Here is a 26736-nt window from a genome sequence, read left to right as displayed (position 1 = left end):
GCCAAAGCTTCTCTGTGCGTCTTACATGTTGTTTGAGTGTCCTGAGCTGTAACGTGTACCATGGAGCCGGAGGTCTTGGTTTAATGCTTTTCTGTTTTAGTGGAGCTACAACATCGAGAGCAGATTTTAAGGTGAACATTGTTCTGTCAACCAATTGATCAGTGACAATTGGATTAAAATTATTGTCATTGTCACATGACATATCTTTCAGTAATGGCTCAATAATTTCTTTAAACTCTGTAACCGATTTATCTGATAATGTTCTTTTCATTATAGTTTTTTTTTCTGTGGGGCTGGATAGTCTTTTAGTATGAATTGAAAGGTAATTAAGAAATGGTCAGAGAGTATAGGGTTTTGAGGAAGGACAATTAGATCATTAATCTCAATACCGTAGGTTAGAACGAGATCTAGAGTGTGATTGTGACAGTGAGTCGGCTTATTCACACTCTGGGTGAAACCGATCCCATCCAGGAGCCAAAAGCATCACTGAGGCAATCACTGCCGTTATCTACATGAATGTTGAAATCTCCAACTATAACAATCCTTTCCCAATTCAAGACTAAACTTGAAATGAAATCAGAAAACTCTGTCAGGAAGTCGGCATATGGACCAGGAGGTCGATAAATTATTATAAATATAACAGCTTTTTGGTATTTCCAATTGGGGCACGTAATGGAGAGAGCGAGGCTTTCAAAGGAGAGGTAAGTATAGTTGGGTTTGGGGCTGAGAATTAGACTGGAATGAGAGATGACGGCCACACCACCACCTCGACCTGTGCTCCGGGCACTCTGAAAGTTCATGTGACTTGATGGTGTAGATTCATTTAGTCTAACATAATCATTTTCCTGAAGCCATGTTTCAGTTAGGGCTAACAGATCAATATTAAGGTCGCCAATTAGTTCATTTATCGTTGTGTCCTTGGGCAAGACACTTAACCCACATCAGCCCCAGTGTGTGTGTGCACTGTGTATTAAAGTGTGTGTGAATGTGTGAGTGGTTTCTTGATTTAAACAACTTTGAGCCTTAAAGGTGGAAAAACGCTGTATAAAACTGTGACTATTTACCAAAAAAACAAAACAAAACTGAACTAATAGGATTGTTTTGTTTAAATGATTCATAGATAACTGATCTCAGTCGTTCAGGTCTGACCCATAATAACAGAAGAACTCAAATATGTCAACTAGGGATTGGACGATAAACAATCGTATCGTTTATTGTGATAAAAATGGTTGATAATAATCATTTGTGACACTTTGTGATAACTGCCATTGTGTCACCAGAATGTGCAGAAAAAAACTTCTCCCTGATAAATCTCTAGATCACTGCTGTTACCAGAGATGACAAAGTACAAGACTTCAACAGTTGGTAAAATATGGAACCTGTTCATAAAAGTAAAACTGTAATTATTCATATCCAGAACATTTTTAAACTGTCAGCAATAATATAATCGTTAATTGCAATTATTTTGGCCATGATAATTGTGACACTAAATTTCAGTATCGTCCCATGTCTACGGACAAAAAGTTCACTCCTACAACTTTTTGTCCAGTTAGATTTAAATGTTTCTTTTACTCTATTCAAAAGTTAAAGTTCACCTTCAAATGTAAAGTAATAAAAATGAAGTCACTTAACTCCACAGATTTGTCCCAAGCCAAATTTTATTCTGTACGACAGGAAAACATTGAACTTGGTAAAAAGAACATGGTTTGAACTAAGGGGAAATTAGGAGTTGGCGTTGGGTCCCTTCTTCTTTCCGAAGGTGGGCACAACGTTCACGAAGCGTCTGTTGTACTGGATGCGACGCTTGGCACGGCCCGTCTTCTTCTTCTTCTTCTCCTGCTTATCAACCTGAACAATTAAACAGAAACAGGTTCATTTATGTCCAGATGTAAATATGACACATGTGTGGTGCTCAAAATGAAGTACCTTGGGTGTCTGTCCTCTCACTTTACCAGCACGAGCCAGAGAGCCGTGGACCTTACCTAGAAGAGAAAAGTGAGGATTTTTATTTAGCTTGGAATTATATTAACATACAAACAATGACTTTGCCACAAGGGGGTACTAATAGTGACAATTGTGAGTTTTATAATTTTATCTTTTTAGAGGAGGTGTCTGAAATAAGAGATACTTAGAGATTTTAGTTTTATTTTTGAGATCTGAATTTCTTGAATTTATTCTACCTACTCGTTCAAAACTTATCAGAAAAATGCAGCCAAACAAGAATGTACCAATTACACATCAACTTCCACCTTTAGAAATAGGTTATTCCTCGTTAACGTCCTGTTCTATGCAACACCGAGGACTTAAACTAAATATATGTCTGTTTGTTTTATCACTCTGAAGCCCATGGGTCGTTGTGATCTCACCTCCCAGCAGTCTGCCGGCCACCTCCAGAGTGCAGTGCTCGGAGACGCCGCAGGAGGCCAGGCACAAGTCATCCTCCAGGGGGCAGCCTGCGAGCAGAAGCACCTGGTCCTCAGCGGGGAGACCCTCCAGAGCCTGGACATGAGCCTGGACAACACACACGGCATTAGACACAGGCGTAAACGTGTTTTATTCTGCTTTGTAATACTGGTTTCATTTAGTCCATGTTCATTGTCATTAGAGTCTTGTTTATCATTTTTATTTGACTTTAAAGCTGCAGTGTGTAACTTCTCTGGTGGAGGCTCCCCAACAAGCTTGTCTTCATGAAAATGTTATTGCTTTGGTAAAATGTTCCAACTTAATTTTGCCTAGAAACATCTTGGAGATACGTTACAGATCAGATTTGTGGTGGGCCTTTTATAAATACATGTTTTTTGAGGCATTGAAGCAAAAAAAATACGAACTCATAATGGAATAAATGGAAAATATTTTGCCATTTAAAATATAATAACACTTTAATGCCATATAGGAGAAGTAAAGTGTTTTTTTCTGCTGTTTATTTATTGCATCTCATGATTTTTTAACAATATTGTAGATTTATAATAGTTTTGTGGTTTAAATCTGCTCTTGGGTTTGTGTCAGTGGCATAAATGAGTTTCAGTGTAATCATTTATCGTCTATAATTATTTCAATATATCATACTTCAACATGTGTTCTTATGGCAGGCCTAATGCCATACTATGAAGCATTCCAGGCATAGCAACAGCATCTCCATGAAGACGAGAAGGTAGCAGAAGCCCCATGAGCTAGTGCACCTTTGATAATCAGACAAAGTGTTATATTGTGTCATTTTAACAGGATTTACAGATGTATAAAAACATTAAAGTACCTTGATCTGGGCGACGGTCTCCTCTCCGGTCACCTCGAGGGTGTGAGTGTTCTGGGCACGAAGAAAGAGCTGCATGATGCTGAGGACGAGAGACAGACAAGAGAGAGACAGAGAAAGGATTTACACTTTATTTCATCAGATAAAGTCAATACGGAAGCGCCAATAACACCTGAAACTCTGACCTAGAGGACGAACAGGGGGTTTAAACTGTTTATTCTATGTAATGCAAATAATATAGAGAGTTTGACTGAAGGACTAATAAAAAAACTTGTGAATAATGTACTTTTTCTGCGCACTATGCTAACCCCTGTCCGTCTGTGGTTTACATGCTAACCTCCTCTAGCCACATGGAACACGCGATGCCAAGAAATATGTCAATAAAGCTCAAAATTCTAACACAATCCTTCAAACTGAGCACGTACGTTTTAAATTAGAACATATTTGATAATCGGTGAGGTTGAACTTATCCCTAAAGTGCATATTCTGCGTGTTTTTGGTGTATTTGAACAGGCCGTACCTCGTTTGATGCTAGTCGTTCAGCGGTTAGCATAAAAAGGGCTGCCTGAGGGTCCGCACTGCGCATGTCCAGACTTACGTAAAGGGTGGGATACGTAATCACGCCCCGGCGCCATCTGAGGGTACGCATGCGCAGTGACTCAGGAGCAGAGTCCAGTTACAATTAAGACGTAATTATTATTACACTTTTACAATTGTAATTATGATGTAGCAGCAATTTTTTTGCCGCATTTATTTTTTTAAGTAGCCGCATGTTCTCATTATAACACTGAACTTTCTAAAATAAATAAATAAATAACATTAATTAAATCAATCAACTCAAATAATGCAGCCGCAAACTTTTATAGTTTTATTTGTTTGCAGATTGACAACACTAACCTTTGAAACTAGTAAAACACAAAATTATAACCTTTTTCTACTTCTAATAAATATTCAAGACACTGGAAGTTACGAGGGTTAAGTGTTTAGCCCAAGGACACAACACAACAGACATATTCACCAGTGGAAGAAGAATTATAAACTGTTATAATCTTAAAATGTTATTCATCCCTTTTGTCCTATGTTCTATGAGCACCATCAGATCTAAACCAGGTCTATAACATGACTAATCCAGGTCTAATCTAGAACTAAACCAGGTCTAAAACTGGACTACATCATTCCCACTGTAGCTCTGAATTAATCCATCTTGGTTCTAGTCACTAATGTAAAAAAAAAACTCCAAAGGAAATGTGCATTAACTGACCAAATATCAGTATTAAACCAGTTTTTAGGAAAATTTCATCTTTCTGGTGAGATTAATATCCATTTAACTTTAATTTGGGCAAACCAGTAAACTTAAGAGCTGTTTAAAGTACCACCTGAAGGAGCTTGAGTACCAGAAACACTGTTCTAGTAACATCTGCGTACATTTCTTTGGCCATCGAATTATTAAAAGTCTCATGTTACACCATTTTCTGATCTGTTCTAATGTTGTTTCGTCACAGACCTGGAGTTGAGTTGTTTCATTCACACATTTAACACACAAACCTGCAGATTTAGGCTGAGTTTTTGTCTCAAACTGAAAACACTCTTTTCCACCTTGTGATGTCATCATGTGGTGATACAGGAAGTGCTCCACTGTGTTTTTAAACTCCATACTAAAAAATATTCCCCATAAGCTTTTTATAATAGGGTAGTTAAACAATCTAAAATGTGTAGCCATCTAGTCTCATCTAGAAAAAGTGTTTTGTTGGACTAAACAGAACAAATGCCACATATTTCTCACAAGTTACTGGTTTATTATGAAATCAAGTCAAAATAAAAAAACAACCTTCATCTTCCTTTTGCAAACCATGTGATATTAAAAGTCATTCATATGCATCAGTTCAACAAGACGTAGAACACGCTCCTTTTTACAAATTTAAAGAGACTGAACCAAAACATCCAATCTAAAAATAAAAGTCTTACCAGAGGAAACTGAAACCTGCCTTCACATACGTCACATGCTACTCAAAAGTGTCACTGTTTGGAAATGGAGTTTTATACAGATTTGTGAACAAGGCATTCAAGGAGGACTCAGGGTACAACAGTGTTTCCATAGATACGGACCGTAAAAGTGGCATTTACGATGTTTTAGCTTAACAATTTAAAGTTTCATGAATTTTTATACGCTTTATTAAGTAGAAATGTGATGTTTTTGTAAGTTCCGTTGCCATTTTGCCAGTAACATTTTGCCTGGTATTCAGAATTATATCAAAATCAAACCTTCAAATGTACTGGTTCTTAAAGTTTACATTTTTCCGTTTGTTTCTGATCAAAAATGCAACTTAAATTGGCATAAACAGAACTTTGCATTCCTAATAAACAGTTTAACAGCAAATCTATAATCCAAAATTAGGAGAAAATATTTTAGTGGCACTTTTACAGCTATTTTTAGGTTTAGTACAACAGAATATGAAAATTATACCAATTTGCTTTGCTATTTTGTTTGTGTACTATAAGAAGTAACCAAATTTAACAAAAAAAAAATTACAAAAAATGGTATGAGACGCCATCTTGGTCTTCATCGATGGAAAACACTATAGTAAAGTCAGTTCTCCAGTATCTTAGTAACACGTGCCGCTCCTTGAGTCTGTTAAAATGGGTCCCGTCGTCTCCGTGGGGCAGGGGCAGGTGCAGGTCGGACGCTGGCTCCAGTCTCTTCAGATCAAACGTGACGATCATGTGGGAGGGGGAGGGTAGTACTGGTTGTATTGGGCGTATTGGTTGTACTGTCCCCACGAGTTTTGACCCCAAGTGCCGTACTGCTGCTTAAGAGAACAAAAAAATGAATTAGTTTGAAAGAAAACCGGTTGTGCTTGTGTCTACAGTTATAATCATTATCATTGCGTTATAATTTACACATTTTAAGTCACAAAATTTAATCTAAAATGACTTAAAAGAAACAAATCCGCTGACTTCCGCGTTCAAAAACTGTGGCGTCCAATGGGAGCTGTCGGCGCCCCCTATGGACAGATGCACGTCACACTAGAGCAGCATTTTTTTTAAAACGTTTGTACCAAAATGACGACGCGACGCTGCAGGATCCTACGAGTATCAACGATTAAGAAAATAAAACTGGAGAAGGAAGTCTAAGTGAAAACGGGGGCAGATCGACAAAATGGAGTCTTGAAAATAGTGGATTAAAGATTAAACTCAAACATGAATCAGTCCAAATAAAACTTTAGAGGCTCAATGAGAAGAAACGACTAGAACATGGAGAAAAGACCTAAAAAGTGTGCACTTAAAACATGTACAAAACTTTAAATCAAAGAAAATAAATGTTAAAAGCAGCATTTACTAATATTAACACACGAGTTGATCAGATCTGGTGATGGAGGCAAATCTAAACTTTGTACATTGATTCAAGAACTAAACAAGTTAATTCAGTCTCCAACACAAAGACTACTCTACAACTAAATTACACAGGATTACACTGGGATTTATCAGTGACTCATGGAGACATTTGAGCCACATGAGTCATTTCTTTCTTGTAGTAAACACGTTTTAAACTTGATGTTTTTACAGGTATCCATTTCATCAAAAAAGGCAATTTTTTGTTATGATTTAGAAGCAGAAAGTCTAAAAATAATTTAATTTAAACTGGTAGCTATGTCCTAATGTAGGGAAGTTCTGAAATATTGAGTTGCCTTGGCACAAAAATGCAAAACGGAAATTTCAGGGTGTTTTTTTTTTTTTGAAGGGCCCATATGACGCCATTCTCTGATCTCTGCTCTAATGTTTGAGGAGGTAACATCATTATAACATGACTTCAGTTTCATAAGAGTCCATTTTGTGTAATACAGGACCTTTAAGATTAAGATTTTGAAATGTTAAAGCAATCAGCGCTTCACTTTATTAAAATCTTTGCAGTTTTTTAGCTCAGTAGGACACCAGCGTTCACAAAAGGCTCTGTGTGCTCCACATGAACCCACCTGGTACCAGTTGTAGTTGTAGGCAGAGTTATTCGCCGTCATGTCCGTCATGGCAGCAGCTGCTGCAGGATCGGTGGGTTCTGTGCCGTCCTCCACCCTCTGCTTCTTTGCATCAGGCTCCCCAGTGCTGCAAACCACGTCACATATACAGCCGTGAGATTAATATACACACATCTGGATATTTCCTTCAAAAACAGTAACACCCAGACACCATGTTTTACCGACTATAAATCACATTTGTCCGGAGACTTGGATGTGACTGAATATATAATTTCACATCTTCTATATTGTCACACTAACAACTGCGCGAAGGGGCTCTAGGCTTGCACCAGTATCTACTCCTCTTGTACCATTGAACATTTAAAATTTCAACATTACAGTAATTTAAAAGACATCTGAGAAACACTGAACAAAAATGCCCCTAAAAGAAAATGGCATTCTGCAGATTACAAACTCCCGTTTTTGGCTGCAGATTTTATTACCTGCAATCGAGCAGAAGAAAGTTTAAAGTGAATGAGAAACTTATGAGGGACTGGCGAAAAGTTGAGGTGGAGTTGTTCAGAAGTGACACCGAGGATGAAGAATTCAGTGGATTTATTGATTTGGAGTGAGATCCAGAGTAAACTTGTTGCTTGTTTTTTCTGCATTATTTATCTGATTAACTGTTATTATCTTACGTTAACAAACCAGACACGTGTTAAGTTCTGTCTGCGCTTCATGGAGCTGAATAAATATAAATGTGCTACGTTAGCATGATGTACTGATATTTAGCCTGTTGTTCCACATTTTATTTGTCTATTTTTTTTTTTGGTCTCAGATTTTGCAAAATAAATTTCCCCCAAAAATGCAACTTTAGTCCAGTGCAACTCATGTTTTATAATTTTTTCTTCATTATTACACTTTTTTTTTTAGCTGGTGCGACTTAAACTCCAAAGCGTCGAATAGTCCGGAAAATACGGTACAAAAAGTCCCAGAGCACCATTTGAAATTAAAAATCTAGACCAGCCGTTCCCAAAGTCTGCTGTGTCATGGCGCCCCCTATCGATGCAAAAAATCACACAAGGTCCCCATAATAACAATATTGTTCACTACATTTAAAAGTATATGACATGTTTCTCCTTTGATTTACATGTAAAAACAACACATTCCTACAGGTTTAACACCAACATCAACAAATATCTGAAGTTACGTTGATTTCAAACTTAATTTTCTTCGATTGCTGTGTGGGAAAAGCCAGACTCAAGACCAGAGGTGACAGAGCCTTTGCTGTGGTAGCGCCCAGACTACGGAATAGCGCCCTCTGCCTGTCAGCTCCTCCCAGTCTTTCACACAGTTTAAGACTAGACTGAACCCCACCTCTTCTCCCTGGCATTTAACACAAGCTCACAGGATATCTTGGTGTTTTATTGTTCTTTTCCTTTATAACGTGTGATCTGTATGTTTGTTTTGTGTTGCCTTTTATGTAAAGCACTTCGTTCAGCTGAAGTTGTTTTAAACTCGCTATATAAATAAACGTGAACTATTTTAGCAGCTGCGTAAACGAGGTTGCTTCCCTCAGAGCCGTTTTGTACAGAATTCACATCAGGCACAAACGTACTCACCCGTCGTACACGCTCTCCGCCTTCCTCTTTAATGATTCACTTTCCTCCTTTAGTTTAATGTGTTCATCATGAGCAGCGACCAGCCTACGAAAGAGACCAGTGTACAGTTTAGAAGAGACATTTCAACTTGCATAATGTTTGTGCTAAAGGTTCTGTCATCCTAGTTTCCACGGAGACGTTACTGCTTTGCATGGACTGTATAAAGAAGTAGATTGAGTGAGTGTGACGTCACCCACAGCGTTCGGCTCCAGTCAAGGCTAAAGCGGTTATGGCGGCGAATTTGGGCCAAGTTCCATATTTGGGATTCGAACCGAGTGTATCATAGCAACCAAAGAGCCAATCTGGAGTGAGGCTGTTGAAGGTAACGCCCCTTCCTGTCCGCACCTCTGGTTTAGCAGGGAGCGGACGCTTAGCAACGCTGTCAATCAAACCTGTTGCTAACGCTAACGGAGCGATCTCAGGGAAAGAAGGCGCCTGATTTGTCTGTTATTAATGTTCATATCTTGATTTACAGACACAAAAGTGAAATAAAAACCCCAGGATCATGTAGAGGGTTAATACGAACATTTAAGACCAGAATGAGTCTGAGCAGCAGAGACAGAGAGAGGACACTGTTTTTAGACAGGCAGGTTAGCCATGTCCATTTGTATGAACAGTCTATGATGCTTTGCCAAGATTGTCCTACACTACGGCACTAAACCACGTGTCAAACTCAAGGCCCATGGGCCAAATGCGGCCCTCGACATAATTTTATGTGGCCCTCGAGAGGGTAAATTAAAAAGTATGATGGTCTTAAAATCTCAATTTATCAGGAGGTACACAGTTACACAGCCATATTTTTACATCTATGCAAATGAATATGCAAAATGTGTAACTTGAATAAGTAATAAATACAGAAAGTTAATTAACAAGTTATAAAATCTGTTATTTATTTTACATTTGGCCCTTTGAGAGCAGCCATTTTGCTGATGTGGCCCTCGGTGAAAATGTGTTCGACGCCCCTGCACTAAACTAATCCATCCACATATGCAAGTCAATACAAGTGTGGAAAGACGACTCAGTTCACATTAACAGATTTTTCAAGGTTATTTTCGTGGCAATAAACAAGTTTAGTGCCATACTGTGGAACATTCTAGGCAAACACAATAACATCTCCAAACTACATATTAAAATGCTTTAGTCAACGACACGTACACATTGACGTCTGTGCCGAAGTCCTCCAGAAACTCGACTTTGCGCTGGGCAAAGAGGAGGCGGGACTCCAGCGGCATCGGGCTCTTTATGGCTCGATCGAAACAGGACATGACCTCGGTCTGGTTCTGAGCGATGTCGCCGTTGTACTCCAGCTCCAGGAGGTTTAAATAAAGTTTAGGATTCGCCTAAAAAGGAAAAAAGATAAGAGGAATATTACACAAAGAGAAGAGCTTTAAGTCATTTTTGTTTTGTGAATGTTTACAATATTTGAACTTATTTTAGTGCATTTATGATGAGGAAACGTTAGAAAAGAGATCAGAGTGTGATACGGGCCCTTTAAACAAAATATAAACACAGACTTTCCATGAGTCATTTTGATCAAAGTTTTTAAAGAGGCAGAATGTGCGTCCGGAGCATTCTGAATAATATTTTACTTTTTTTCTCAGACAAGTTTTGAACTATCATGATTCCATTTCAAATAACAGACGTGATGTAGATTATTGTGTTAACATCAGTGGTAGAAGCACTCAACTTTATTACTCAACTAAAAGTACAGATACTGGAGAAATACTCCAGTAGATCTTTTAATGTGATACTTTTAAGAATATTTTTAAACAGGTACTTTAATACTTCAGTAAAAGTATTTCAAGTATACTTTGAGGTCTTAGAAATCTTCAAATGTGGTAATTTTGATAAAGATTTGAGCTGAGTTTTGTTCAACAGAAACAACTGAATTACTTCCCGTTTTTATTTTTATATTTTTTGTTCAAATTATGAACGTGGTAAAAATAAACCCTCAGCCTTTTCAGCAGGTCTCACACAATAAAAAAAACTCTTCTACTTTTCAGTCCTGTTAAAAAATGTAGTCAAGTAGAAAGTACAGATACTGCTCTCAAATGTAGTGGAGTAAAAAGTACCCACTGTAAAATCAACTTAAGTACAAATACCTACATGTTTTACTTAGGTACAGTACTTTACTACTTTTACTACATTCTACCACTGAGGAGTGAAATGAAGTTGCCTGAAAAGTACTGAGAGAAGTAGGCTACAGTTTCTCTAAATAGTAAATCTATGTAATGTAAGTAAAGTAGTAAAGTAAATATATCTGAGTACTAACCAGACCTGTTAATTGTATAATCTATAAACAATCTACAATCTACACTAAAATGAGTTATATTAACTTTATATAATCTTTATATTGGCTTTATTGTGTTTTGCTTCCTGAGTAAAAGGACAAGTACCAAATAATTCTACTTAAGTACTGTACTTCACTGCTTTTACTTCATTATGTTCCACACTAGTTACCATATCGTTCATATACGTATTTTATCCGGACATTACATTCAAAATCAAACATTATTCACTTGTATAATGTTGTACGTCACATTTCTGTCATGACCGAAAGGGTTTAGGCTGAAGTAAAAATGACTATGTCTAACTCTATTTATTTTATGTCTAACTGTATATATTTTTGGCCTAAATGATCATTTCAAATTACGTACTTCTCTGGTGAGCTTCAAACGAACTTTAAAACAGAAGATTATAAATGACTATTGTATCAATTCTGTATAAAAAAAGTAAGTTTATATTGTTAGATAAGATTTATTTGTAATCATGTACTGTACATGCATCTATGTTTATGTGTTTGCATGTAGAAGAATATGTATTTATCTTTTTTTTTGCATGTAAAGCTGATTCTCTAGACATATGTCCAGAAGAACAGGATAGACAAATATAAGCTTTAGCTTCTGCTTATTCCTTTTTTGGTTATTTATTTGATTGTGGATTTGATTCTACCAATTTTGTAAATTTACCAAAATAAACCATTCATTCATTAATAATAACGCACAAGAATTCCAAGAAAAGCAGCATCAGTTCTACAACAAATGACTCAATATGTAACAAACGAAAAACTACAAAACCACAGCAGTTCACGTGAATCATTACTGAGTCCTATAATTTTAAAAAAGTAATGTTTTATATCTCTTTTTAAATGTTTCTGTTGTGTAGGAGCTTTTTAATTTATCATCCAGGTTGTTCCACACACTGACCCCTCAAACAGAAACACAATGACGATTTTTACTGGTTCTAGTCTGACTTTTTTTGAATATGCCTGTTCGATGAAAATATAGTGTGAACAAGATTTACCCACATACAAATCTCACCACCATCTCCCCATCACTCCCAAACGTCCACCCCTCTTACCGGGTCTCTCTCGATGGCGTCCTGTAGCGTCTTCTTGGCCTGCTCCTGGCTCTTGTGCACCTTGAGGAAGTGTCGTGCCAGTTTCACGGCGTAAAACGAAGCCTCGGTCGGCGTTTTCGCTGTGGTCAGAGCCTCGGTCAGCAGAGCCTCCGCCTCCTCCATCCTCCCGTGTCTCCGCTCCAGACTCACCCTCCGCAGACGCACCACGGCCAGCCCCGGGATTATGGTCTCCAGGGACTGCAGGATGCTACGCGCTTCTTCTACTTGACCTGAGGGAACAGCACACGAGCGTAAAGATCCTACTGGCTCAAACTGCAGATCTGATTTCTGTCCTATCCTGAGTATTTTTTAACAGGAGCGAGGATATTAAGATCCAAGATAAGAGTAGGACAAGATTAGGGAGACACTGATTAGATGTTTCCAAATATCGGTGCAGTCTATTTACTGGATATTTACAGGTCGTAGTCACAAAGTCTCGGAAATGTTTGAACTTTATTTATACAAAGTTGTTCTGCCGTTACCTGAGAGATAAGAAAGAACTACATAACACATCTGGATCAGTTTTGTCTTATCTTAAAGAAATAAATACTGTTTTCAGTTTCTGCACGTTTTTGATACCAGGTATAGACAGAGACAAACTAGAGTAACAGAATCGGTATCGAAATAGAAAAGTTGGTGTATCCTTAGACCAGAGCTGGTTTATGTAATTACCTGAGCAAAACGATTCAATACTTGTACGTCAGGGAACCACAAAACAAAAACAAAAAATTTCATAAATAACTTGCTTTGAATTTTAAGATAATGAATAATTTGTGTTACGAGTGTCAAGTCACTTCCTACAGCGCAGCCTGAGCGTAACACTGTCACATTAGTGTCATTTGTGTTCGGTTTTCAATTGTAACTTTTCTAAATTCCAGTTTATGTTAAGAACAGCTGCAGTGTGAACAGCAGCCGCGAAGAGCAGTAAAAGAAAAATCTCCAAAACGATTACGTTGTTGTTCATGTCTCCCCTTTTCTCCCTTAGCGTTCGTGGTCGGGGCGAAACCAAATGCAGCACCGTGAGGGGAATGCAGCGTCTTCCTCTTTATCCATTCTCCCTTCTTTGCACACAGCGCCATCTAAGTGTCGTGTTGTTGTTGACACGATGGAAGGACATGGAGTGTAAGGAACGCGAGTGTAGGACCTGACTCGCTCAAACTGCAGACCTGATGGGTGATGCAGCGCAAAGGATCATGGTATATGTAGTTGTATTTGTTTTTTTTGGACGCTGACAAAAACTCGAAACTTATTTTGGGCATAAATACATGTCGTTTAATACTGAAGAGAGATAATTTGCTACAGTGATGTCGCCAATACTGTTCCATCCCCCTAGTTAAAGCAGCATAACGCACAGTTCCTCGTTTAACACTAACGTATAAACTTAAGGCAAATTCCTCACCTTGTTGCTCCTCAAACGCCGCCCACAGCAGATGGATGGTCGGTTTCTTGGGCAGATGAACAGTACAGGCCTTCTTATACACATGCCTCACTCCATCCGTGCTGTAGCTCTCTAGATATTTCGCATACTTCAGAGCCAAAGAGGAAAGCAGAGGAGACGCAGAAGCAGAGGAAGAGGAAGGAACAGGAACAAAGAAAGGAAAAAAAGACAACACACATTTATAAGTTCTGGCTTGGAGGGAACAGTGAATTCTTCATTAGACAAAAGATCGATCTTAAAATTTTCTGTGTAAACCCATCAGCACCTTCATGGAACCAATTAGATAAGTTTCTGTAAGGTAGAGGGAGAAGACGATGCAACGCAGTAGTTGGCAATTGCTGCGGTCATATCTGGTGTGGCAAAGCTGGCCATCCCCTAATACAACAAATACAGTCAAATATCAACGTTACACGCAAACAAGCGGGTTACTGAGGCGTTGAGATATCGTCATGGTGATGGGGAGGGGGGGAGGTGCAGGGGGTGAGATCGCGTGGGGGGGAGGGGGGAGGTCAGAGGTCGGCGAAGACGTTACCTTGATCCAGAATTCCTCGTAGAGAGCACAAGCGATGAGGCATCTTTCAAACAGAACTACGGCTCGCTCCGGGGTGCCATTTTCTATTTCAAAATCCAGATACTCCTTCCAGTTTTGCAGCTGAGTCTTCTCTAAGGATTTGACGTGAAAGTACGGTCTTTTTATCTGAAACGACCAAAGAGGAGGAGGCTATTAGAGTGGAAACGAAATAAAACCCCCAGGATCATGTAGAGCAGGTTAATGCGAACATTTTAACACAAAAATGATGAGTCTGACAGCAGCAGTTACAGAGAGGGGACACAGTTTTTACATTGAAAGTGAATTGGAGCCGGAGTCGATGGAGACGAAAGTGCGCCCATGATCACTTTCTGTTTGGAATGTGCCGGCTAGCAGGTTAGCTAAGTCCATTTATATAAACAGGCGATGATTCAGACAACATTTTGAGCATCAGAAAAGTGCTTAAATGTGCCTGTAAACACCACAGTTGAGACTCAAGTGTTGTAAAAACAGTGAATAGATTGGAAAGTTGAACAAAATATTGCTGTTTGCCCCTGTTGTATTGTCACAAATCACCACTAGGTGCCATCTACGTTACTACAGTGCCAGCTTTGTCCTGAGAGCACTAGTAGTACATAGTTATTGCTCGTTACACATGTGTTTTGTGAACTGGCCACTCACCGCTTCCTCAAAAGCCCAGCGCTTACTGACTTCATGTTCGTTGTGGTTGAAGATTTCTTGTCGCACCTCTGTGACCTTGTGCCGCATATTCTCAATCTCCGTCACTCTCTACACAAACACAAAGACAGGTCAAAGGTCAAACGGGGCAGTTATTAAGCAGAAAACTTTCTCCACTTGCAAAAACGGCTCGTCTTGCAGCCAAGGGTGTACATCACCAGAAGGGTGCAAACGACAAGCTTGAAGCGGAAGGGTACGTATGCAACCTGCATATCGCCTTCAGGGGGCGCTGGTGTCAATGAGCCTCGAGTGAGTCCCTGACAGGCTGCCAGCGATTCCCACAGCCTGGCTGCTGACATAAAGACAACTCTTCAACGCTCCAGTCTGTCCGATCTTTAAAACACAAGCTCCAGCACAACGTTCCAACAGCATTTATCCTCAAACCGGAAATGTGTCCTGCGTTTACCTTGGCGGGGTCGGGCAGGTCGTCTGTGCCCGGGGGCAGCTCCTCGGGGGGCACAGCGACGTCTCCGTCCTCTCCGACCATCGAAGACAGACTGGCCTTAGACAGCTCCACTCTGAGCTGCACAAACTCCTCCTCCGCCAGGAAGTGTTTGGGGTGGTTGTTTTGCACGTGCTCTTTGAACCTGAGAAGACGCCACAGTTAATAATGAGGACAGTGGTAAAGGGACGGTACCTGATTTTCTCTCCATGTTTTTGAGCTGAATGTGTCTTGCACAGTACAGAAATCTCTTGAGGTCAAAATAAGTCTGCTGTGTTCTGTCTGCATCTAATCAGAATGCATTGTACTGTCTGATAATCCAGAAGTGTGCAAAGTATGCTAGATTTTAGCTTTACTGTGCTGGCAGGACTCCGCGCTGGTCTCAAGAGTTGTGAAATGTTTGCAAACTGTTTAAAATGAACTAGTTCTGTTTTTCACATTTTTTAAGACTGTAAAAGTCAGATAGCGAGACTTAAAAGGTGCTATATGACACCAAGTTTATTCTCGTGAGCTTTAAATCATGTTATAATGCTGTTAGCTTCTCTAAAACAGACCTGGAGTTGTGTTTCGTTTCATTCACACATGTTTAAGTAAGACTTTATTATTAGTCTATAACATTTCCAAAAATCAAAACGCTCTGTTCCACCTTGTGATGTCACGAAGAGTTAATTTTCAAGTTAACAGCTCCTTACTTAGTTCAGTAGAGATTGGCACTTCCAGGACTGAATCATCCAAATGATTCTAGTGAAGGTGTGTGGAGTTTAAAAACACAGTGGAGCTCTTCCTGTATTACCACTTGATGACATCACAAGGTGGACAGAGCGTTTTCTATTTGAGGAAAAACTCAGCCTAAATATGCAGAGTTTATGCGTTAAACGTGTGTAAATGAAACAAAACAACTCCAGGTCTGTTTGGGATGAGGAAACACAACATGGACCACTGCAAACCGTTTAAAATTAACTACCAGTAGTTCTGTTTTTCAGGTTTATAAAATGGTAAAAATCAGGCACAGCGCCTTTAAATGAAATGAGCCGACTCGTCCTTACTTCTGGAAGTGCTGGGAGTACAGCTGTGTGGGGATCCCCAGGAGGCGGTCGTAGATGGCTGTGACATGGGACAGTTTCTGAAGCTCGATTTCCCAGTTAATGTACGACTCCCAGAGACGGTCTGAGCGGAAGTCTGTCCCGGCCGCCAGGACTGCGTGTTCATACGCCCTGTGCAAGAAACATAAGAGATACTTTAATTATTACAGAGATAAACAATGACACCTCCATTATCTGTTTCTTTGATTTGTGTGTCATCTTGAACTATGTGGAGTCTTTGAGTGGCGTGACAGTGCTAGAAAAGTGTTATTTTTAAGTATTTCAATTTTTTTAAATCTTTTTTTTTCCCTTTATATATATATATATATATATATATATATATATATATATATATATATATATATATATATATATATATATATATATATATATATATATATATATATATATATATATATATATATATATATATATATATATATATATATATATATATATATTGTTTTTTTTTTTTATTTTTTTTGATTTTTCATTGGTTTTCTTTGTTTTATTATTTTAATTTTTTAAATCTTTTTCCGTTTTTAAAAATCTTTTGTTTTATTATTATTTTTTATCAATTTAGTATTCTTATTCTAATTATTTAAAAAAAAAAAAAATCAACATTGGTCAAAATGTCTCATTTAAAACTGTTAATCCAAACTAGCAGGCACCTCTGATCTTTTGAAATGTTTTTGTTTCCACGGGTTTCAAAGTGATTCAAAATTAGGAATAATTATATATGAATCATGTCAAAACTAAATACATCACTGTAAATGGTCAAAGGTCCTCAAAATGGCACCTATGACAGGAACAGAAACCGATAAATGAAGCTCAGTGGGAGTGTTTGTCCACTGATCTGAAGGCTGGCGGTGTCTGTGTACACTGGTGTATAAATGTGTGTGTGAACATGAGTGGCTCCTTGACGTAAAGTGCCTTGAAGTTGGAAACTTTTTATACAGCACTTTTCCACCTTCAAGGCTCAAAGCGCTGTATAAAAATGTGACCATTTACTATGAAAGTCACCTCTTAAAAGCTAAGTTCATATATAGCCAAAGAACTTGAGTACAGAGTAAAGTAAAGAGCTTCTAGGAGGTAAATTACGTGACTTTGATAAGTGATAAACACATACGCTCTAATGCGGCCTTCTGTTTCCGGGTCGTTGGGGTCAGAGTTCTCTTTGATGAAGGTCATGTAGTGCAGCCACAGATCTACACTGAGAGGGATCACCTGTAGTCCACGTCTATACACCTGTGGAATAACACGTTTTTAAGTATTTATGATTTTAAAATACAGTTTGGATTTAAAATAAGAATTACTTATTTGATCTTGAGGGCAAACTTGCAGAAAGATTAAGATTAAAAAAGATTAAAGAAACAGATTCAAAATTTAATTCTACAAGAAAATACAAACCAGATGTTATGATGAAATAACACAGCTAAAGGTACATCTGCAGACTTTATAATCAACAGACAGAATGTGCAAACTCCAGTGTGTTTGGTTCTTGTGGGTTTTACCTCTTCAGCGACTTGAATATTTTCGTGTTTTTTCTCCAGGTCGGCGTACTTCTTCCAGTAGCCATAACAGTAGGGATACCGCAGGAAGAAATGGTCAAACGCCTTTCTGACCGCGTCAAGGGAATTCTGCAGGGAACATACAAACAATCATGACCATCCATTTTACAACGAGGGTAGATTGCTAAAATGGAGTCTTGAAAGTAATCAATTAAAGATTACTCAAACTTGAATCACTCCAAATACAACTTTTGAAATTGTTGAGCTCCGTGTAAAAGAAACTGAAGGTAAGTGTGCACAAAGCTTGATAAAACTGAAATTCTACACTGTGATCAAAGAAAAACTCGTTTAACTTCCTCACCTCTTGCTCTACATACTGCAGGAGATAGACCCAAGCGTTGAAGTCCTCTGGGTTGTCCTGACAGCCAGTGAAGAGCTTCTCAAATTCACTGGGCAGCTGAGACTCGAGGGAAGGAGCCACTTCAGAATCTGCTTCTTTGGAAGGTTCCTCCAGCTCCATACCATCTTCTGCTGGCTGTGTTGCATCTAGTAAAAAAGTGAAAGGTAACAAATCAGATTAGATTCAAAATACATGACGTGACACAATACAATGACATAATTAAGACAAACTTTAAATGCAGCAGACAAAGAACACGGGCAAAAGATAAGCAGCTCAGTTGATGGAGCGTTTGTCCTCTGATCCGAAGGTTGGCAGTTCCAATCTCGTTCTTGACATAATTATCATTGGTGGAGCGCTCAGATCTTGAAGGTGAAAAAGTGCTATATAAAAATGTGACTGTTTAACATTAGTCTGTTTAGGATGTGTTAAAGGGAAAATGACTTAAAAGGTGCAGCTCCCTTTTGGTTTATTTGAGTTCTTGAATAGAACTTTACACTCACAACACGTCTTTTCCGGGGACTGGACATTCTTTACTGCAACTTATGGCAACGATCTCTTTAGTGCAGTGTTTCCCGACGCCAGCACTCACCGCGGGGCACGTGGGTACATTTCAGATTCAATATTAAGACGGAATTGTATTTGAATTAAAGTATGTGAATCTAAACTGTTCTTAGTAATTTTTTTTATACACTTAATGTTTGTGAAGGATAATTTTGACATGAAAATTATTAAAAGAAAAAAAAGGAATTGTTGTTATGGCTATAGAAGTGAAAAAGACAAAAAAAAACACAGTTACACAATATATGGGACAATGCTTTGGGGGTTTACAAGACAAACAGGACTGGGAACCATTGCTCTAGTTCCTTATTATAGCTGGAACATCCCATACCTTCACTGTCGTCCTTAGACTCCAGCGTCATTGGCTGGTGTGTCGTGTCTGGCTCCGCAGGAGGTGGTGGAACTTCAGGGGGTTGCGGTGCCGTGTTTTCCTGTAGGATGATCTGAGCGCTGCTAAACTGAACCTGCTCCACCGTCTTCTGCTGTGGCACTTCTTGGTTCTCGTTGGCGACCATGTTGTTCATTGCATCCGGAGCCACCTGGTCCAGAGGCCACTCGCCCGTTTGTCCCAGTGCGGGGTCCGGAAGTAGCGCATCCCCGTTACTCTCCATGACCGGGGACTCAGTGTTCAACATACCACGTATCAGATCTCCTTTGTGCAACCCTGAAATACAGACAAAGTACAAATTAATAACAGAAAGTACAGATTAATAACACTCAAACAACACAAACCCAGGGGTAGAAAAGCCCACAGCACAGGAGCAGACTGAGAGTAAATGTTTTTAGGTAAATGTGTTACGTAACTCGTGGCAGACTGTGGCACTTCCTGATTGTGCAGGTGCCATTTTAAGACACTTTAATTCTGCACTTCCCCTGAGAGATGCGCATAGAGTGATCTGAGACATTGTGGTTTTATAAAGTTCTAACACATTACAGACATTAAGATTAAACAAACATGCAGTGGAGAAATTGTTATGTTTGTTTGTAAAGCTAACTGTGGCTAATCCACGCCATACCAAAGTTTGATTGTTTTCTATTTTAGGGCTAATGCTAATGTTTTCAAAATGACGACTATAAACTCCAAACATGGCGCAACTTGTGCACAAGACTGAACCACACGCGAAGGCTCCGGCTCTGTCCAAACACGGCTCTCGGCTCTCACTCGGCTCTCGCTCTGTTCTCCATTACAGAGCAGAGCTAGCATGTCGGCTAACGTTAGCCATTTTATTACCCACCGCGGCCGTGAGCCTTTAAAGAGCTCATTTATAACGCGTATTACAGCGCTATGAACTAAAAATACAGATGTGTAGACTCTTACCAGTATCTCCCATCAATTTATGGTCCACCTCACAAAGAAAAAGTGCAGTTTTTCTCGACACTTGTTTAACCTACAGCGAGGCGCGCGCCAGAGACCATTCTTAACACGAGGCCCCAGTGCGCATGCGCAGCACTCTGCCCGCGAGGAGACCCCCTGGAGCAGAGGGGGGAGGGGCAGGGGGCCCACGGGGACTGGGGTCTGGGCCTGGTCCTGTTTGGGTCTCACATGATACAGTCGTAGTGGTGCACGTTTATTTTACAGTAAATATAATGTCTTAAGTATTAGTCTTTTTATTCTGTAAAGCACTTTGAATTACCCCGTGTACGAATTGTGCTGTAAAATAATCTTGCCTTGCCTTTACTATACCCTGGTAATTAAATAAATAAATAAATAAATAAATAAATAAATAAATAAATAAATAAATAAATAAATAAAAGTCTTCTGTTTTTAATGTCTTTTTTTGCACTGTAGCACTTTGAGGTTTGTTGTTCAAATGTAAAGTGCGTTATAAATAAACTGTATTATTATTATTATTATTATTAAATGAAGGGGGTTGGTCAATTATTATTTTTAGTAATTATTATTATTATTTGTTTGTAATGCTAAAACGAGAAGTTAAAGGATTAATAAGGATCTGAAAGGCTGAGTCAGTCCGTGGGGGAAATAGCTTCACATGAAAAGCAGATGTAAAACATGTAATAGATAAAGATAAAATAATATTTAACTAAGTGAATTAACATATATATGAAGTAGACCTGTAAATGTACTTATGTGTATGAGGTATATGTAGCCCACATGCACAAATACAGGACTAATGCACATTGGGTACATTCTTCCTGAAGATGTGAGACAGACCTCCACTTTGACAATGTTTAAATCCGGACTCAAACGGTTCTGTTTATCTGTGCATATGACTTAAAAGGGTTTTATTCTGCACTTTTCTCCTTTAATGTTAATTTTATGATGATTATTTATGTTTTGATTCGTTGTATTGTGATTTTAATGTATTTCTTGTTCTGGAAAGCACTTTGAATTACCTTGTGTACGAATAATTGTGCTGTATAAATAAACTTGCCTTGCCTTTTCTTACAAATAGAAACCGTTTTGTTTGTTTGTTTTTCCCATAAAAGACTCGTATTTATTTCTAAAACACTAATACAGAGGACTACTTGTGCATGATTCAAATTCTTGTTCGCCGAGGCACGTTTCAAAGTTTATAACCTCCATAAAAGTCAAATATTAAGTGTTTTGTTGCATTAGGGCTGAGCACCCGGCGCATGCGCAGTGTGTACCGGAAGTGGCTCTCGCTCTGGTCCGCACCTTTCCGGTATCACAGCTCCTCCACAGACAGAGCACCGGAGGGAGGCAACCCGACCGACCGAGAGCCTACAGCCGACACACACGGCCCGGGACCGGCTCGGACACGCGGCACGGGTAAATATTCACCCGTAAATCCTTTGTATTCGTGTTTGACAGCGCGTTTGTCTGTGTAGCGCTCTTCATTCACGCACTGAAACTTGTCCTCTCTTGTAGTAACACCCCTCCCTTCTCTTCTTGTGTCATAGACAGAGGAAAGTCGGGTGAATCAATGACCTTTTTCGGCGCTTTTTCCCCTGGATCTCTGGTCACGGACACGGACCGGACAGGATTCATTCTGCGCTGTTTTTAGCCAAGATTTGACGCGGATCTGAAGCCGTGCGTCTGGGAAGTGTCTTTACGCGCGAGTGTGGAGAGGACACCCGGCTGCCAAGGAGGAAGTGAGAGACACCCGGGCTTTTACAGGGCCTGATTCATTACAGAACTGATTTTCTGAACAGTTTTTGAAACCAACTCGCTTAAAAACACATTTTAACCACAAAAAGGACTTGAAATCTGTTTTGGTGGAAGGTTTTTTTTGCTGCTGCTGCCTTGAAACTGGGTCATTAAGTCTTTATTTTACACACAAACTAACTGGAATAATACAGAACTGTACATCCGGACCTGAAATTATCAAAAGTTTCAGTGGAGAGCTTTGAATATTCCATAAACGGATCAACCAAGACTGCGAATTTTGAGAGACAAGTTTGTGCCGACTGCTGCTGCTCTGAAACAGGGTAAAAAAGATCATTCCTTTCCAAAATTGTTGACTTTTAAACATCCTTCCTTAAAGCTACTATAGTTTTTCAATACAGTTCTTCATATATATTGCTGTTTCCATAAGTATTGACAGTTCAAAACCAGAGTCACGTGGTGCACCCTTTGAGCTGAATAGAAACCATTTTAGCTTTCACTAGGGAAGTTTGAATTTCAGTTTTTAAAAAAAACGCAAGTATTTATGAACTGCACTCAAGATGGGGAAAATGCTGTCAAAGATTTTCGGCAACAAGGAGATGAGGATACTGATGCTTGGACTTGACGCAGCTGGGAAAACAACTATCCTCTACAAGTTAAAACTCGGTCAGTCCGTTACCACAATACCAACTGTGGGATTCAACGTCGAAACGGTGACGTACAAGAATGTAAAGTTCAACGTTTGGGATGTGGGGGGTCAAGACAAGATAAGACCCCTGTGGAGACATTACTACACCGGTACGCAAGGGTTGATTTTTGTCGTGGATTGCGCTGACAGAGATCGAATCGACGAAGCCAGACAAGAGCTACACCGAATCATAAACGATCGTGAGATGAGGGATGCCATTATCCTGATTTTTGCCAACAAGCAGGACCTACCAGACGCAATGAAACCACACGAGATCCAGGAGAAGCTAGGTCTGACCCGGATCCGGGACAGGAATTGGTACGTTCAGCCCTCTTGCGCCACCACCGGGGATGGACTATGTGAGGGACTTACCTGGCTTACCTCAAACTACAAATCTTAATATTTTTTTGTTTTCTCTTTCACTGCCAAAAAGGAATTTCTACATCAGCTGAAATTTTACGTAGTTTTGACTAGTTAAGATTAAAGATCGACTGATATGGGTTTTGTTCATGGCCGATGCTGATACGATTGTTTAGAATACGGCACAACTGATCTGCGATAAGGGATTTTGATTAGTTTCCCCAAATTATATCATTTAAATTTATTAAAAACTCCCCCCAAACCTATATGACAGCTGTGTAATCACGTTTTGTGCAGCCGTCTCTTTGCATGAAAGTGTTAATATGAAGCTTTATGTTTATTTTTTAAGCAGCAGATTGACCCCCAAAAAAAATCAGCCTATGGAGGACATTTAAGGCCGATAGCTGACGTGCTAAAAAGTCCAAATATCAACTTCAATATATGAAATCTGGAACAAAATATTTTCAAACTCTGCAAAAATGCTCAGATTGTGGGTATTTTTGTTATATTTTGATAAGATTTGAGCTGTTGGGTTTTGTTTTTTTTATAGTTCTAGCGTTTAATCGAGAAGAGGAGCTGTTAAAATTAGTTAAACATTAAACATTTGGGGAATTTTCTTTTAAAAATGCCTTGTAAAAATAAATTCTACATCATATCATTGATACAGCAATACTAGTCCTACCCAAATCTGAGAGCGGGAAGTCACATGATCAAATTCACAAGAGTGGAATTTGAAACGTTCTTACCTCATTGGATGAAAATGTGCTTGGGAATAAATAGTATTGAGTTGAGATGTAAATTCTCAAACATGATTTAATATTCAGAGAAAAATCAACTGTGAATACACACTTTGTATCAAGAGATGTCGAAATCAGGATAAAATGTACTAGCCATTTTTCTGGTCAACCTGATAATGAAACTCTCTAAATCTTTGTTAAATGTTTTGTAAGCCGTAGTTGAAAATAATCACACAAACTTTACAACTGCATCTAAACTAGCCAGAACATTTCTAGTCATGTCATCTCTTGTAGAAATCCCTTTTTGCAGAGTCTCTACTCACTCACCAGCCTGGATATTAGAATATGTGGACACTTGGCACAACAGAAGTAGCTGAGAGCAAAAAAAAAAACAAAAAACATGCAAACGATTTAAAAACCTCTCTACCAAAAACGCAAGAGAGTAGCATTTGGAGTTTAGTTTGCTTTTATGATGTTGATTCACTATAATCTTATAATTTCAATTTTTTTTTTCTTCCGCAGACTTTGTTATATTTTTGCTTTGTACATCTGAATCACTTTACTTTGAAAGCGCGTTCTGTTCTGTTTTGTTTCATTCGATTTGGGGGCGTATTGTAAGCTAATAGGCAGTTTCCATGTATACTTTTCTAGCTTTTTTTGCAGTATTCTTGCTACGTATCCAAAGGAGAAGTTTGTCATCAGCATATTATCCTATAGTGGCTTTAACTGCCTCTGTTTGAATGTTGAATGTGGACCATACAAAACAAAAACGGCCTCTCTGATTGTATTTTAGTTGTGGAGAACTTGTTTAGTATCGATCAAAAGTTTCTGGGACATTTGTGTGACTGGATACACTGTGAAAATGGACAAAAATAGGGTTTGAAGTAGAGGTGGGCGATATTTATATATATACTGATACTTTGCAGTGACGTCACGCGAACGGGGAGGCGGTTCTACGTGTATGTCTATGGCGGAATGTTCAGCAGTTACCGTGGCGACGCAATGCAAAAGCTGACCAAAAAAAAAAGAACATCCGGAAACTCAAAATAGATTTAAACTACGTGTTTTCAGGAGCCTGTGGTCAGTAAGTGTTTGTGGTTTGATGTTTAACCTAAAAAACGGTGCAAGTGACTTAACTGAAACGCGGTTGGCTAACGCTAGCTAGCTTGTGACTGTTATGGGAGACTTGTTTAACAGCGCAAATTAGCTCACCTGTTGTAATTTCAAGCGCAAAGTCAGTTTTTTCTGGTCTAGATTGCGTTAAAACGACGCCGAGTTTGAGTAACAGAGCTTCAGACGGAGCAGTGCCCACAGTTAGCTCGACAGCTCTAACAGGAAATGGTGATGACGTCAGCTGCGAAGTATCAGTAGTGGAAAAAATACTGGAATTGTTGTTTAAAAATATGCAAAATTGGATTATCGAGTGTGTGAGTAATTTTATAATCAAGGGAAAATCTCCAAAATTGTCATGAAATGGTGTAATCTTCAGACAAGGTAATAAAGTTCTATTTAGGCTTTTTCTGATCACATAAACCGATGTTCTTTTGTGTTCGTCCACCTCGAGTTTGAAGCTGTTACTGTGATCACTGCAAAACAGAAAAATGATTTAAAATGACTTAAATTTTGAATCGTGAACTTGTTTTGTCAAATTGTACTGTATAAAGTAACTCATAATGTCCAAAAAAATACTGCAAACTTGGACATTTTTATGGTTTAAATTAAATTAAACTAAATATATTAAGCCAGAATTACTCAAACAAGGATATCTGTAGTAATTAAGTCATTTTAACTCAAATATTCTTGTTTTCCAGTGGTATTTACTGTCCAAGAGCTTCCAAATATTACTGTTGAGTATTTCCCATTTGAGCTGCCTTATGGGGGGAGGTAATTGTCCCTCGAAACTAAAGGTATTGGAACCTGTGTACAATAGAAGAAGAGGAGGAGTAAGAGGAGGAGGAGGAGGAGGAGGAGGGGAGCGCTCTGGTCCAGGTCTTGTTTGTTTTTCAGTGACTTTTGGACGCTGGCGAATGTTTACGAAGCCCCAAAAACCACACAGACTTTCAAAGGTGCTCCTCAGACCCAATCATCGGCCTCAAAACAGCTTTTTTTTTTCTCTTTTTCATAGTTGTCTTCACTTTATTTTGCTATTTACTGTTGAAATAATAAAACAATATTATCCAGATCAGCCGAGGAGTGGTAGCCTTTTTATATTGGTGGCGTAGCGGTTAGGTTGTGGGTTCAATTCCCTGGGTGTTGGGAGCTATCATCTGTTATTTTTGATTGGATTAACACAGTTGCTTTGAAACATTGGTCGAACGAATAGGGCAAATCATGACCAAAATAATTATGATTAACGCTAACATCATGATGATTATTCAAGTTCCTGACAGTTTAAACATAGATCTTACTCATAATATTAAAATCATAGTTATTCAAAACTTTTATATACGGTATTTTCCGGACTAGAAGTAAAAATATGCATAATAATGAAGAAACAAACGTGGTTGTCAGGGTTACCGTAACAAAGATGTGAAATTATATACTCAATGCGACTTATATTCCACGTATAAGTCGTCATCTGAATATAAATCGCACCCCCGGACAAAGTTATAGTCTGGAAAATACGGTAATTGTACTTTGTTATAAGCATAGACTGTTTATATAGATGGACGTAGCTAACCTGCTAGCCGCCGTGTTCCAAACAGGAAGTGATCATGTGCGCACTTCCAGCTCCATTTTGGTCATTTTGGTCTTAAATGTTCGTATTAACCCTCTACATGATCCTGGGGTTTTTATTTCACTATTGTGTCTGTAAATCAAGATATGAACATTAACAACAGACAAATCAGGCGCCTTCTTTCCCTGCGGTTGCTCTCGTTAGCGTTAGCAACAGGTTTGATTGACA

The 26736-nt window shown here is 38.8% G+C and overlaps 3 protein-coding genes across 4 annotated transcripts; 1 reads left to right on the top strand and 2 right to left on the bottom strand.

The window, feature by feature from the left end:
* Positions 1–1640: 1640 nt before the first annotated feature.
* Positions 1641–3881, bottom strand: faua (FAU ubiquitin like and ribosomal protein S30 fusion a). Its single transcript, XM_033991164.2, has 5 exons — positions 3771–3881; positions 3254–3332; positions 2367–2511; positions 1927–1982; positions 1641–1848 (listed from the first exon to the last, which is right to left on the bottom strand). The coding sequence occupies exons 2-5, from the start codon at positions 3326–3328 to the stop codon at positions 1723–1725; spliced, it is 402 nt and encodes a 133-aa protein (XP_033847055.1). The 5' UTR covers positions 3329–3332; positions 3771–3881; the 3' UTR covers positions 1641–1722.
* A 1144-nt stretch (positions 3882–5025) lies between these two features.
* On the bottom strand, positions 5026–20416 carry prpf39 (PRP39 pre-mRNA processing factor 39 homolog (yeast)). 2 transcript variants are annotated; one of them, XM_033991160.2, is made up of 15 exons: positions 20277–20416; positions 19290–19622; positions 18362–18546; positions 18004–18129; positions 17619–17737; positions 16454–16621; positions 15372–15552; positions 14909–15016; positions 14231–14395; positions 13660–13786; positions 12222–12490; positions 10017–10201; positions 8823–8906; positions 7222–7348; positions 5026–6054 (listed from the first exon to the last, which is right to left on the bottom strand). In XM_033991160.2, the coding sequence occupies exons 1-15, from the start codon at positions 20287–20289 to the stop codon at positions 5968–5970; spliced, it is 2277 nt and encodes a 758-aa protein (XP_033847051.1). In that variant the 5' UTR covers positions 20290–20416; the 3' UTR covers positions 5026–5967. The 2 variants fall into 2 exon arrangements, with proteins under 2 accessions (XP_033847051.1, XP_055088031.1); XM_055232056.1 differs by having other exon boundaries at positions 5026–6057; positions 20277–20394.
* Positions 20417–21841: 1425 nt separating this feature from the next.
* On the top strand, positions 21842–24861 carry arf6a (ADP-ribosylation factor 6a). The gene has a single exon (XM_033991161.2). It carries the CDS (start codon positions 22607–22609, stop codon positions 23132–23134), a length of 528 nt encoding a protein of 175 aa, XP_033847052.1. The 5' UTR covers positions 21842–22606; the 3' UTR covers positions 23135–24861.
* Positions 24862–26736: the final 1875 nt, after the last annotated feature.

This window comes from Periophthalmus magnuspinnatus, chromosome 24, assembly GCF_009829125.3.
Source record: "Periophthalmus magnuspinnatus isolate fPerMag1 chromosome 24, fPerMag1.2.pri, whole genome shotgun sequence".
NCBI lineage: Eukaryota > Metazoa > Chordata > Actinopteri > Gobiiformes > Gobiidae > Periophthalmus > Periophthalmus magnuspinnatus.
Note: the sequence above shows the minus strand (reverse complement) of the source record. Positions and strands in the feature narration are given on the sequence as shown.

Bases quoted from the DNA above. Each gene is read 5' to 3' on its own strand.
- faua (XM_033991164.2), bottom strand. From the start codon at position 3,328: ATGCAGCTCTTTCTTCGTGCCCAGAACACTCACACCCTCGAGGTGACC. The intron at 1,983-2,366 runs GTGAGATCACAA...TTTCTCTTCTAG, and splicing joins GGCCGGCAGACTGCTGGGAG to GTAAGGTCCACGGCTCTCTG. The intron at 1,849-1,926 runs GTACTTCATTTT...TTAATTGTTCAG, and splicing joins TGAGAGGACAGACACCCAAG to GTTGATAAGCAGGAGAAGAA.
- prpf39 (XM_055232056.1), bottom strand. The intron at 16,622-17,618 runs GTATGTGTTTAT...TTTCTTGCACAG, and splicing joins ACAGAAGGCCGCATTAGAGC to GGCGTATGAACACGCAGTCC. The intron at 15,017-15,371 runs GTAAACGCAGGA...GTGTTTGTGTAG, and splicing joins ACCTGCCCGACCCCGCCAAG to AGAGTGACGGAGATTGAGAA.
- arf6a (XM_033991161.2), top strand. From the start codon at position 22,607: ATGGGGAAAATGCTGTCAAAGATTTTCGGCAACAAGGAGATGAGGATA.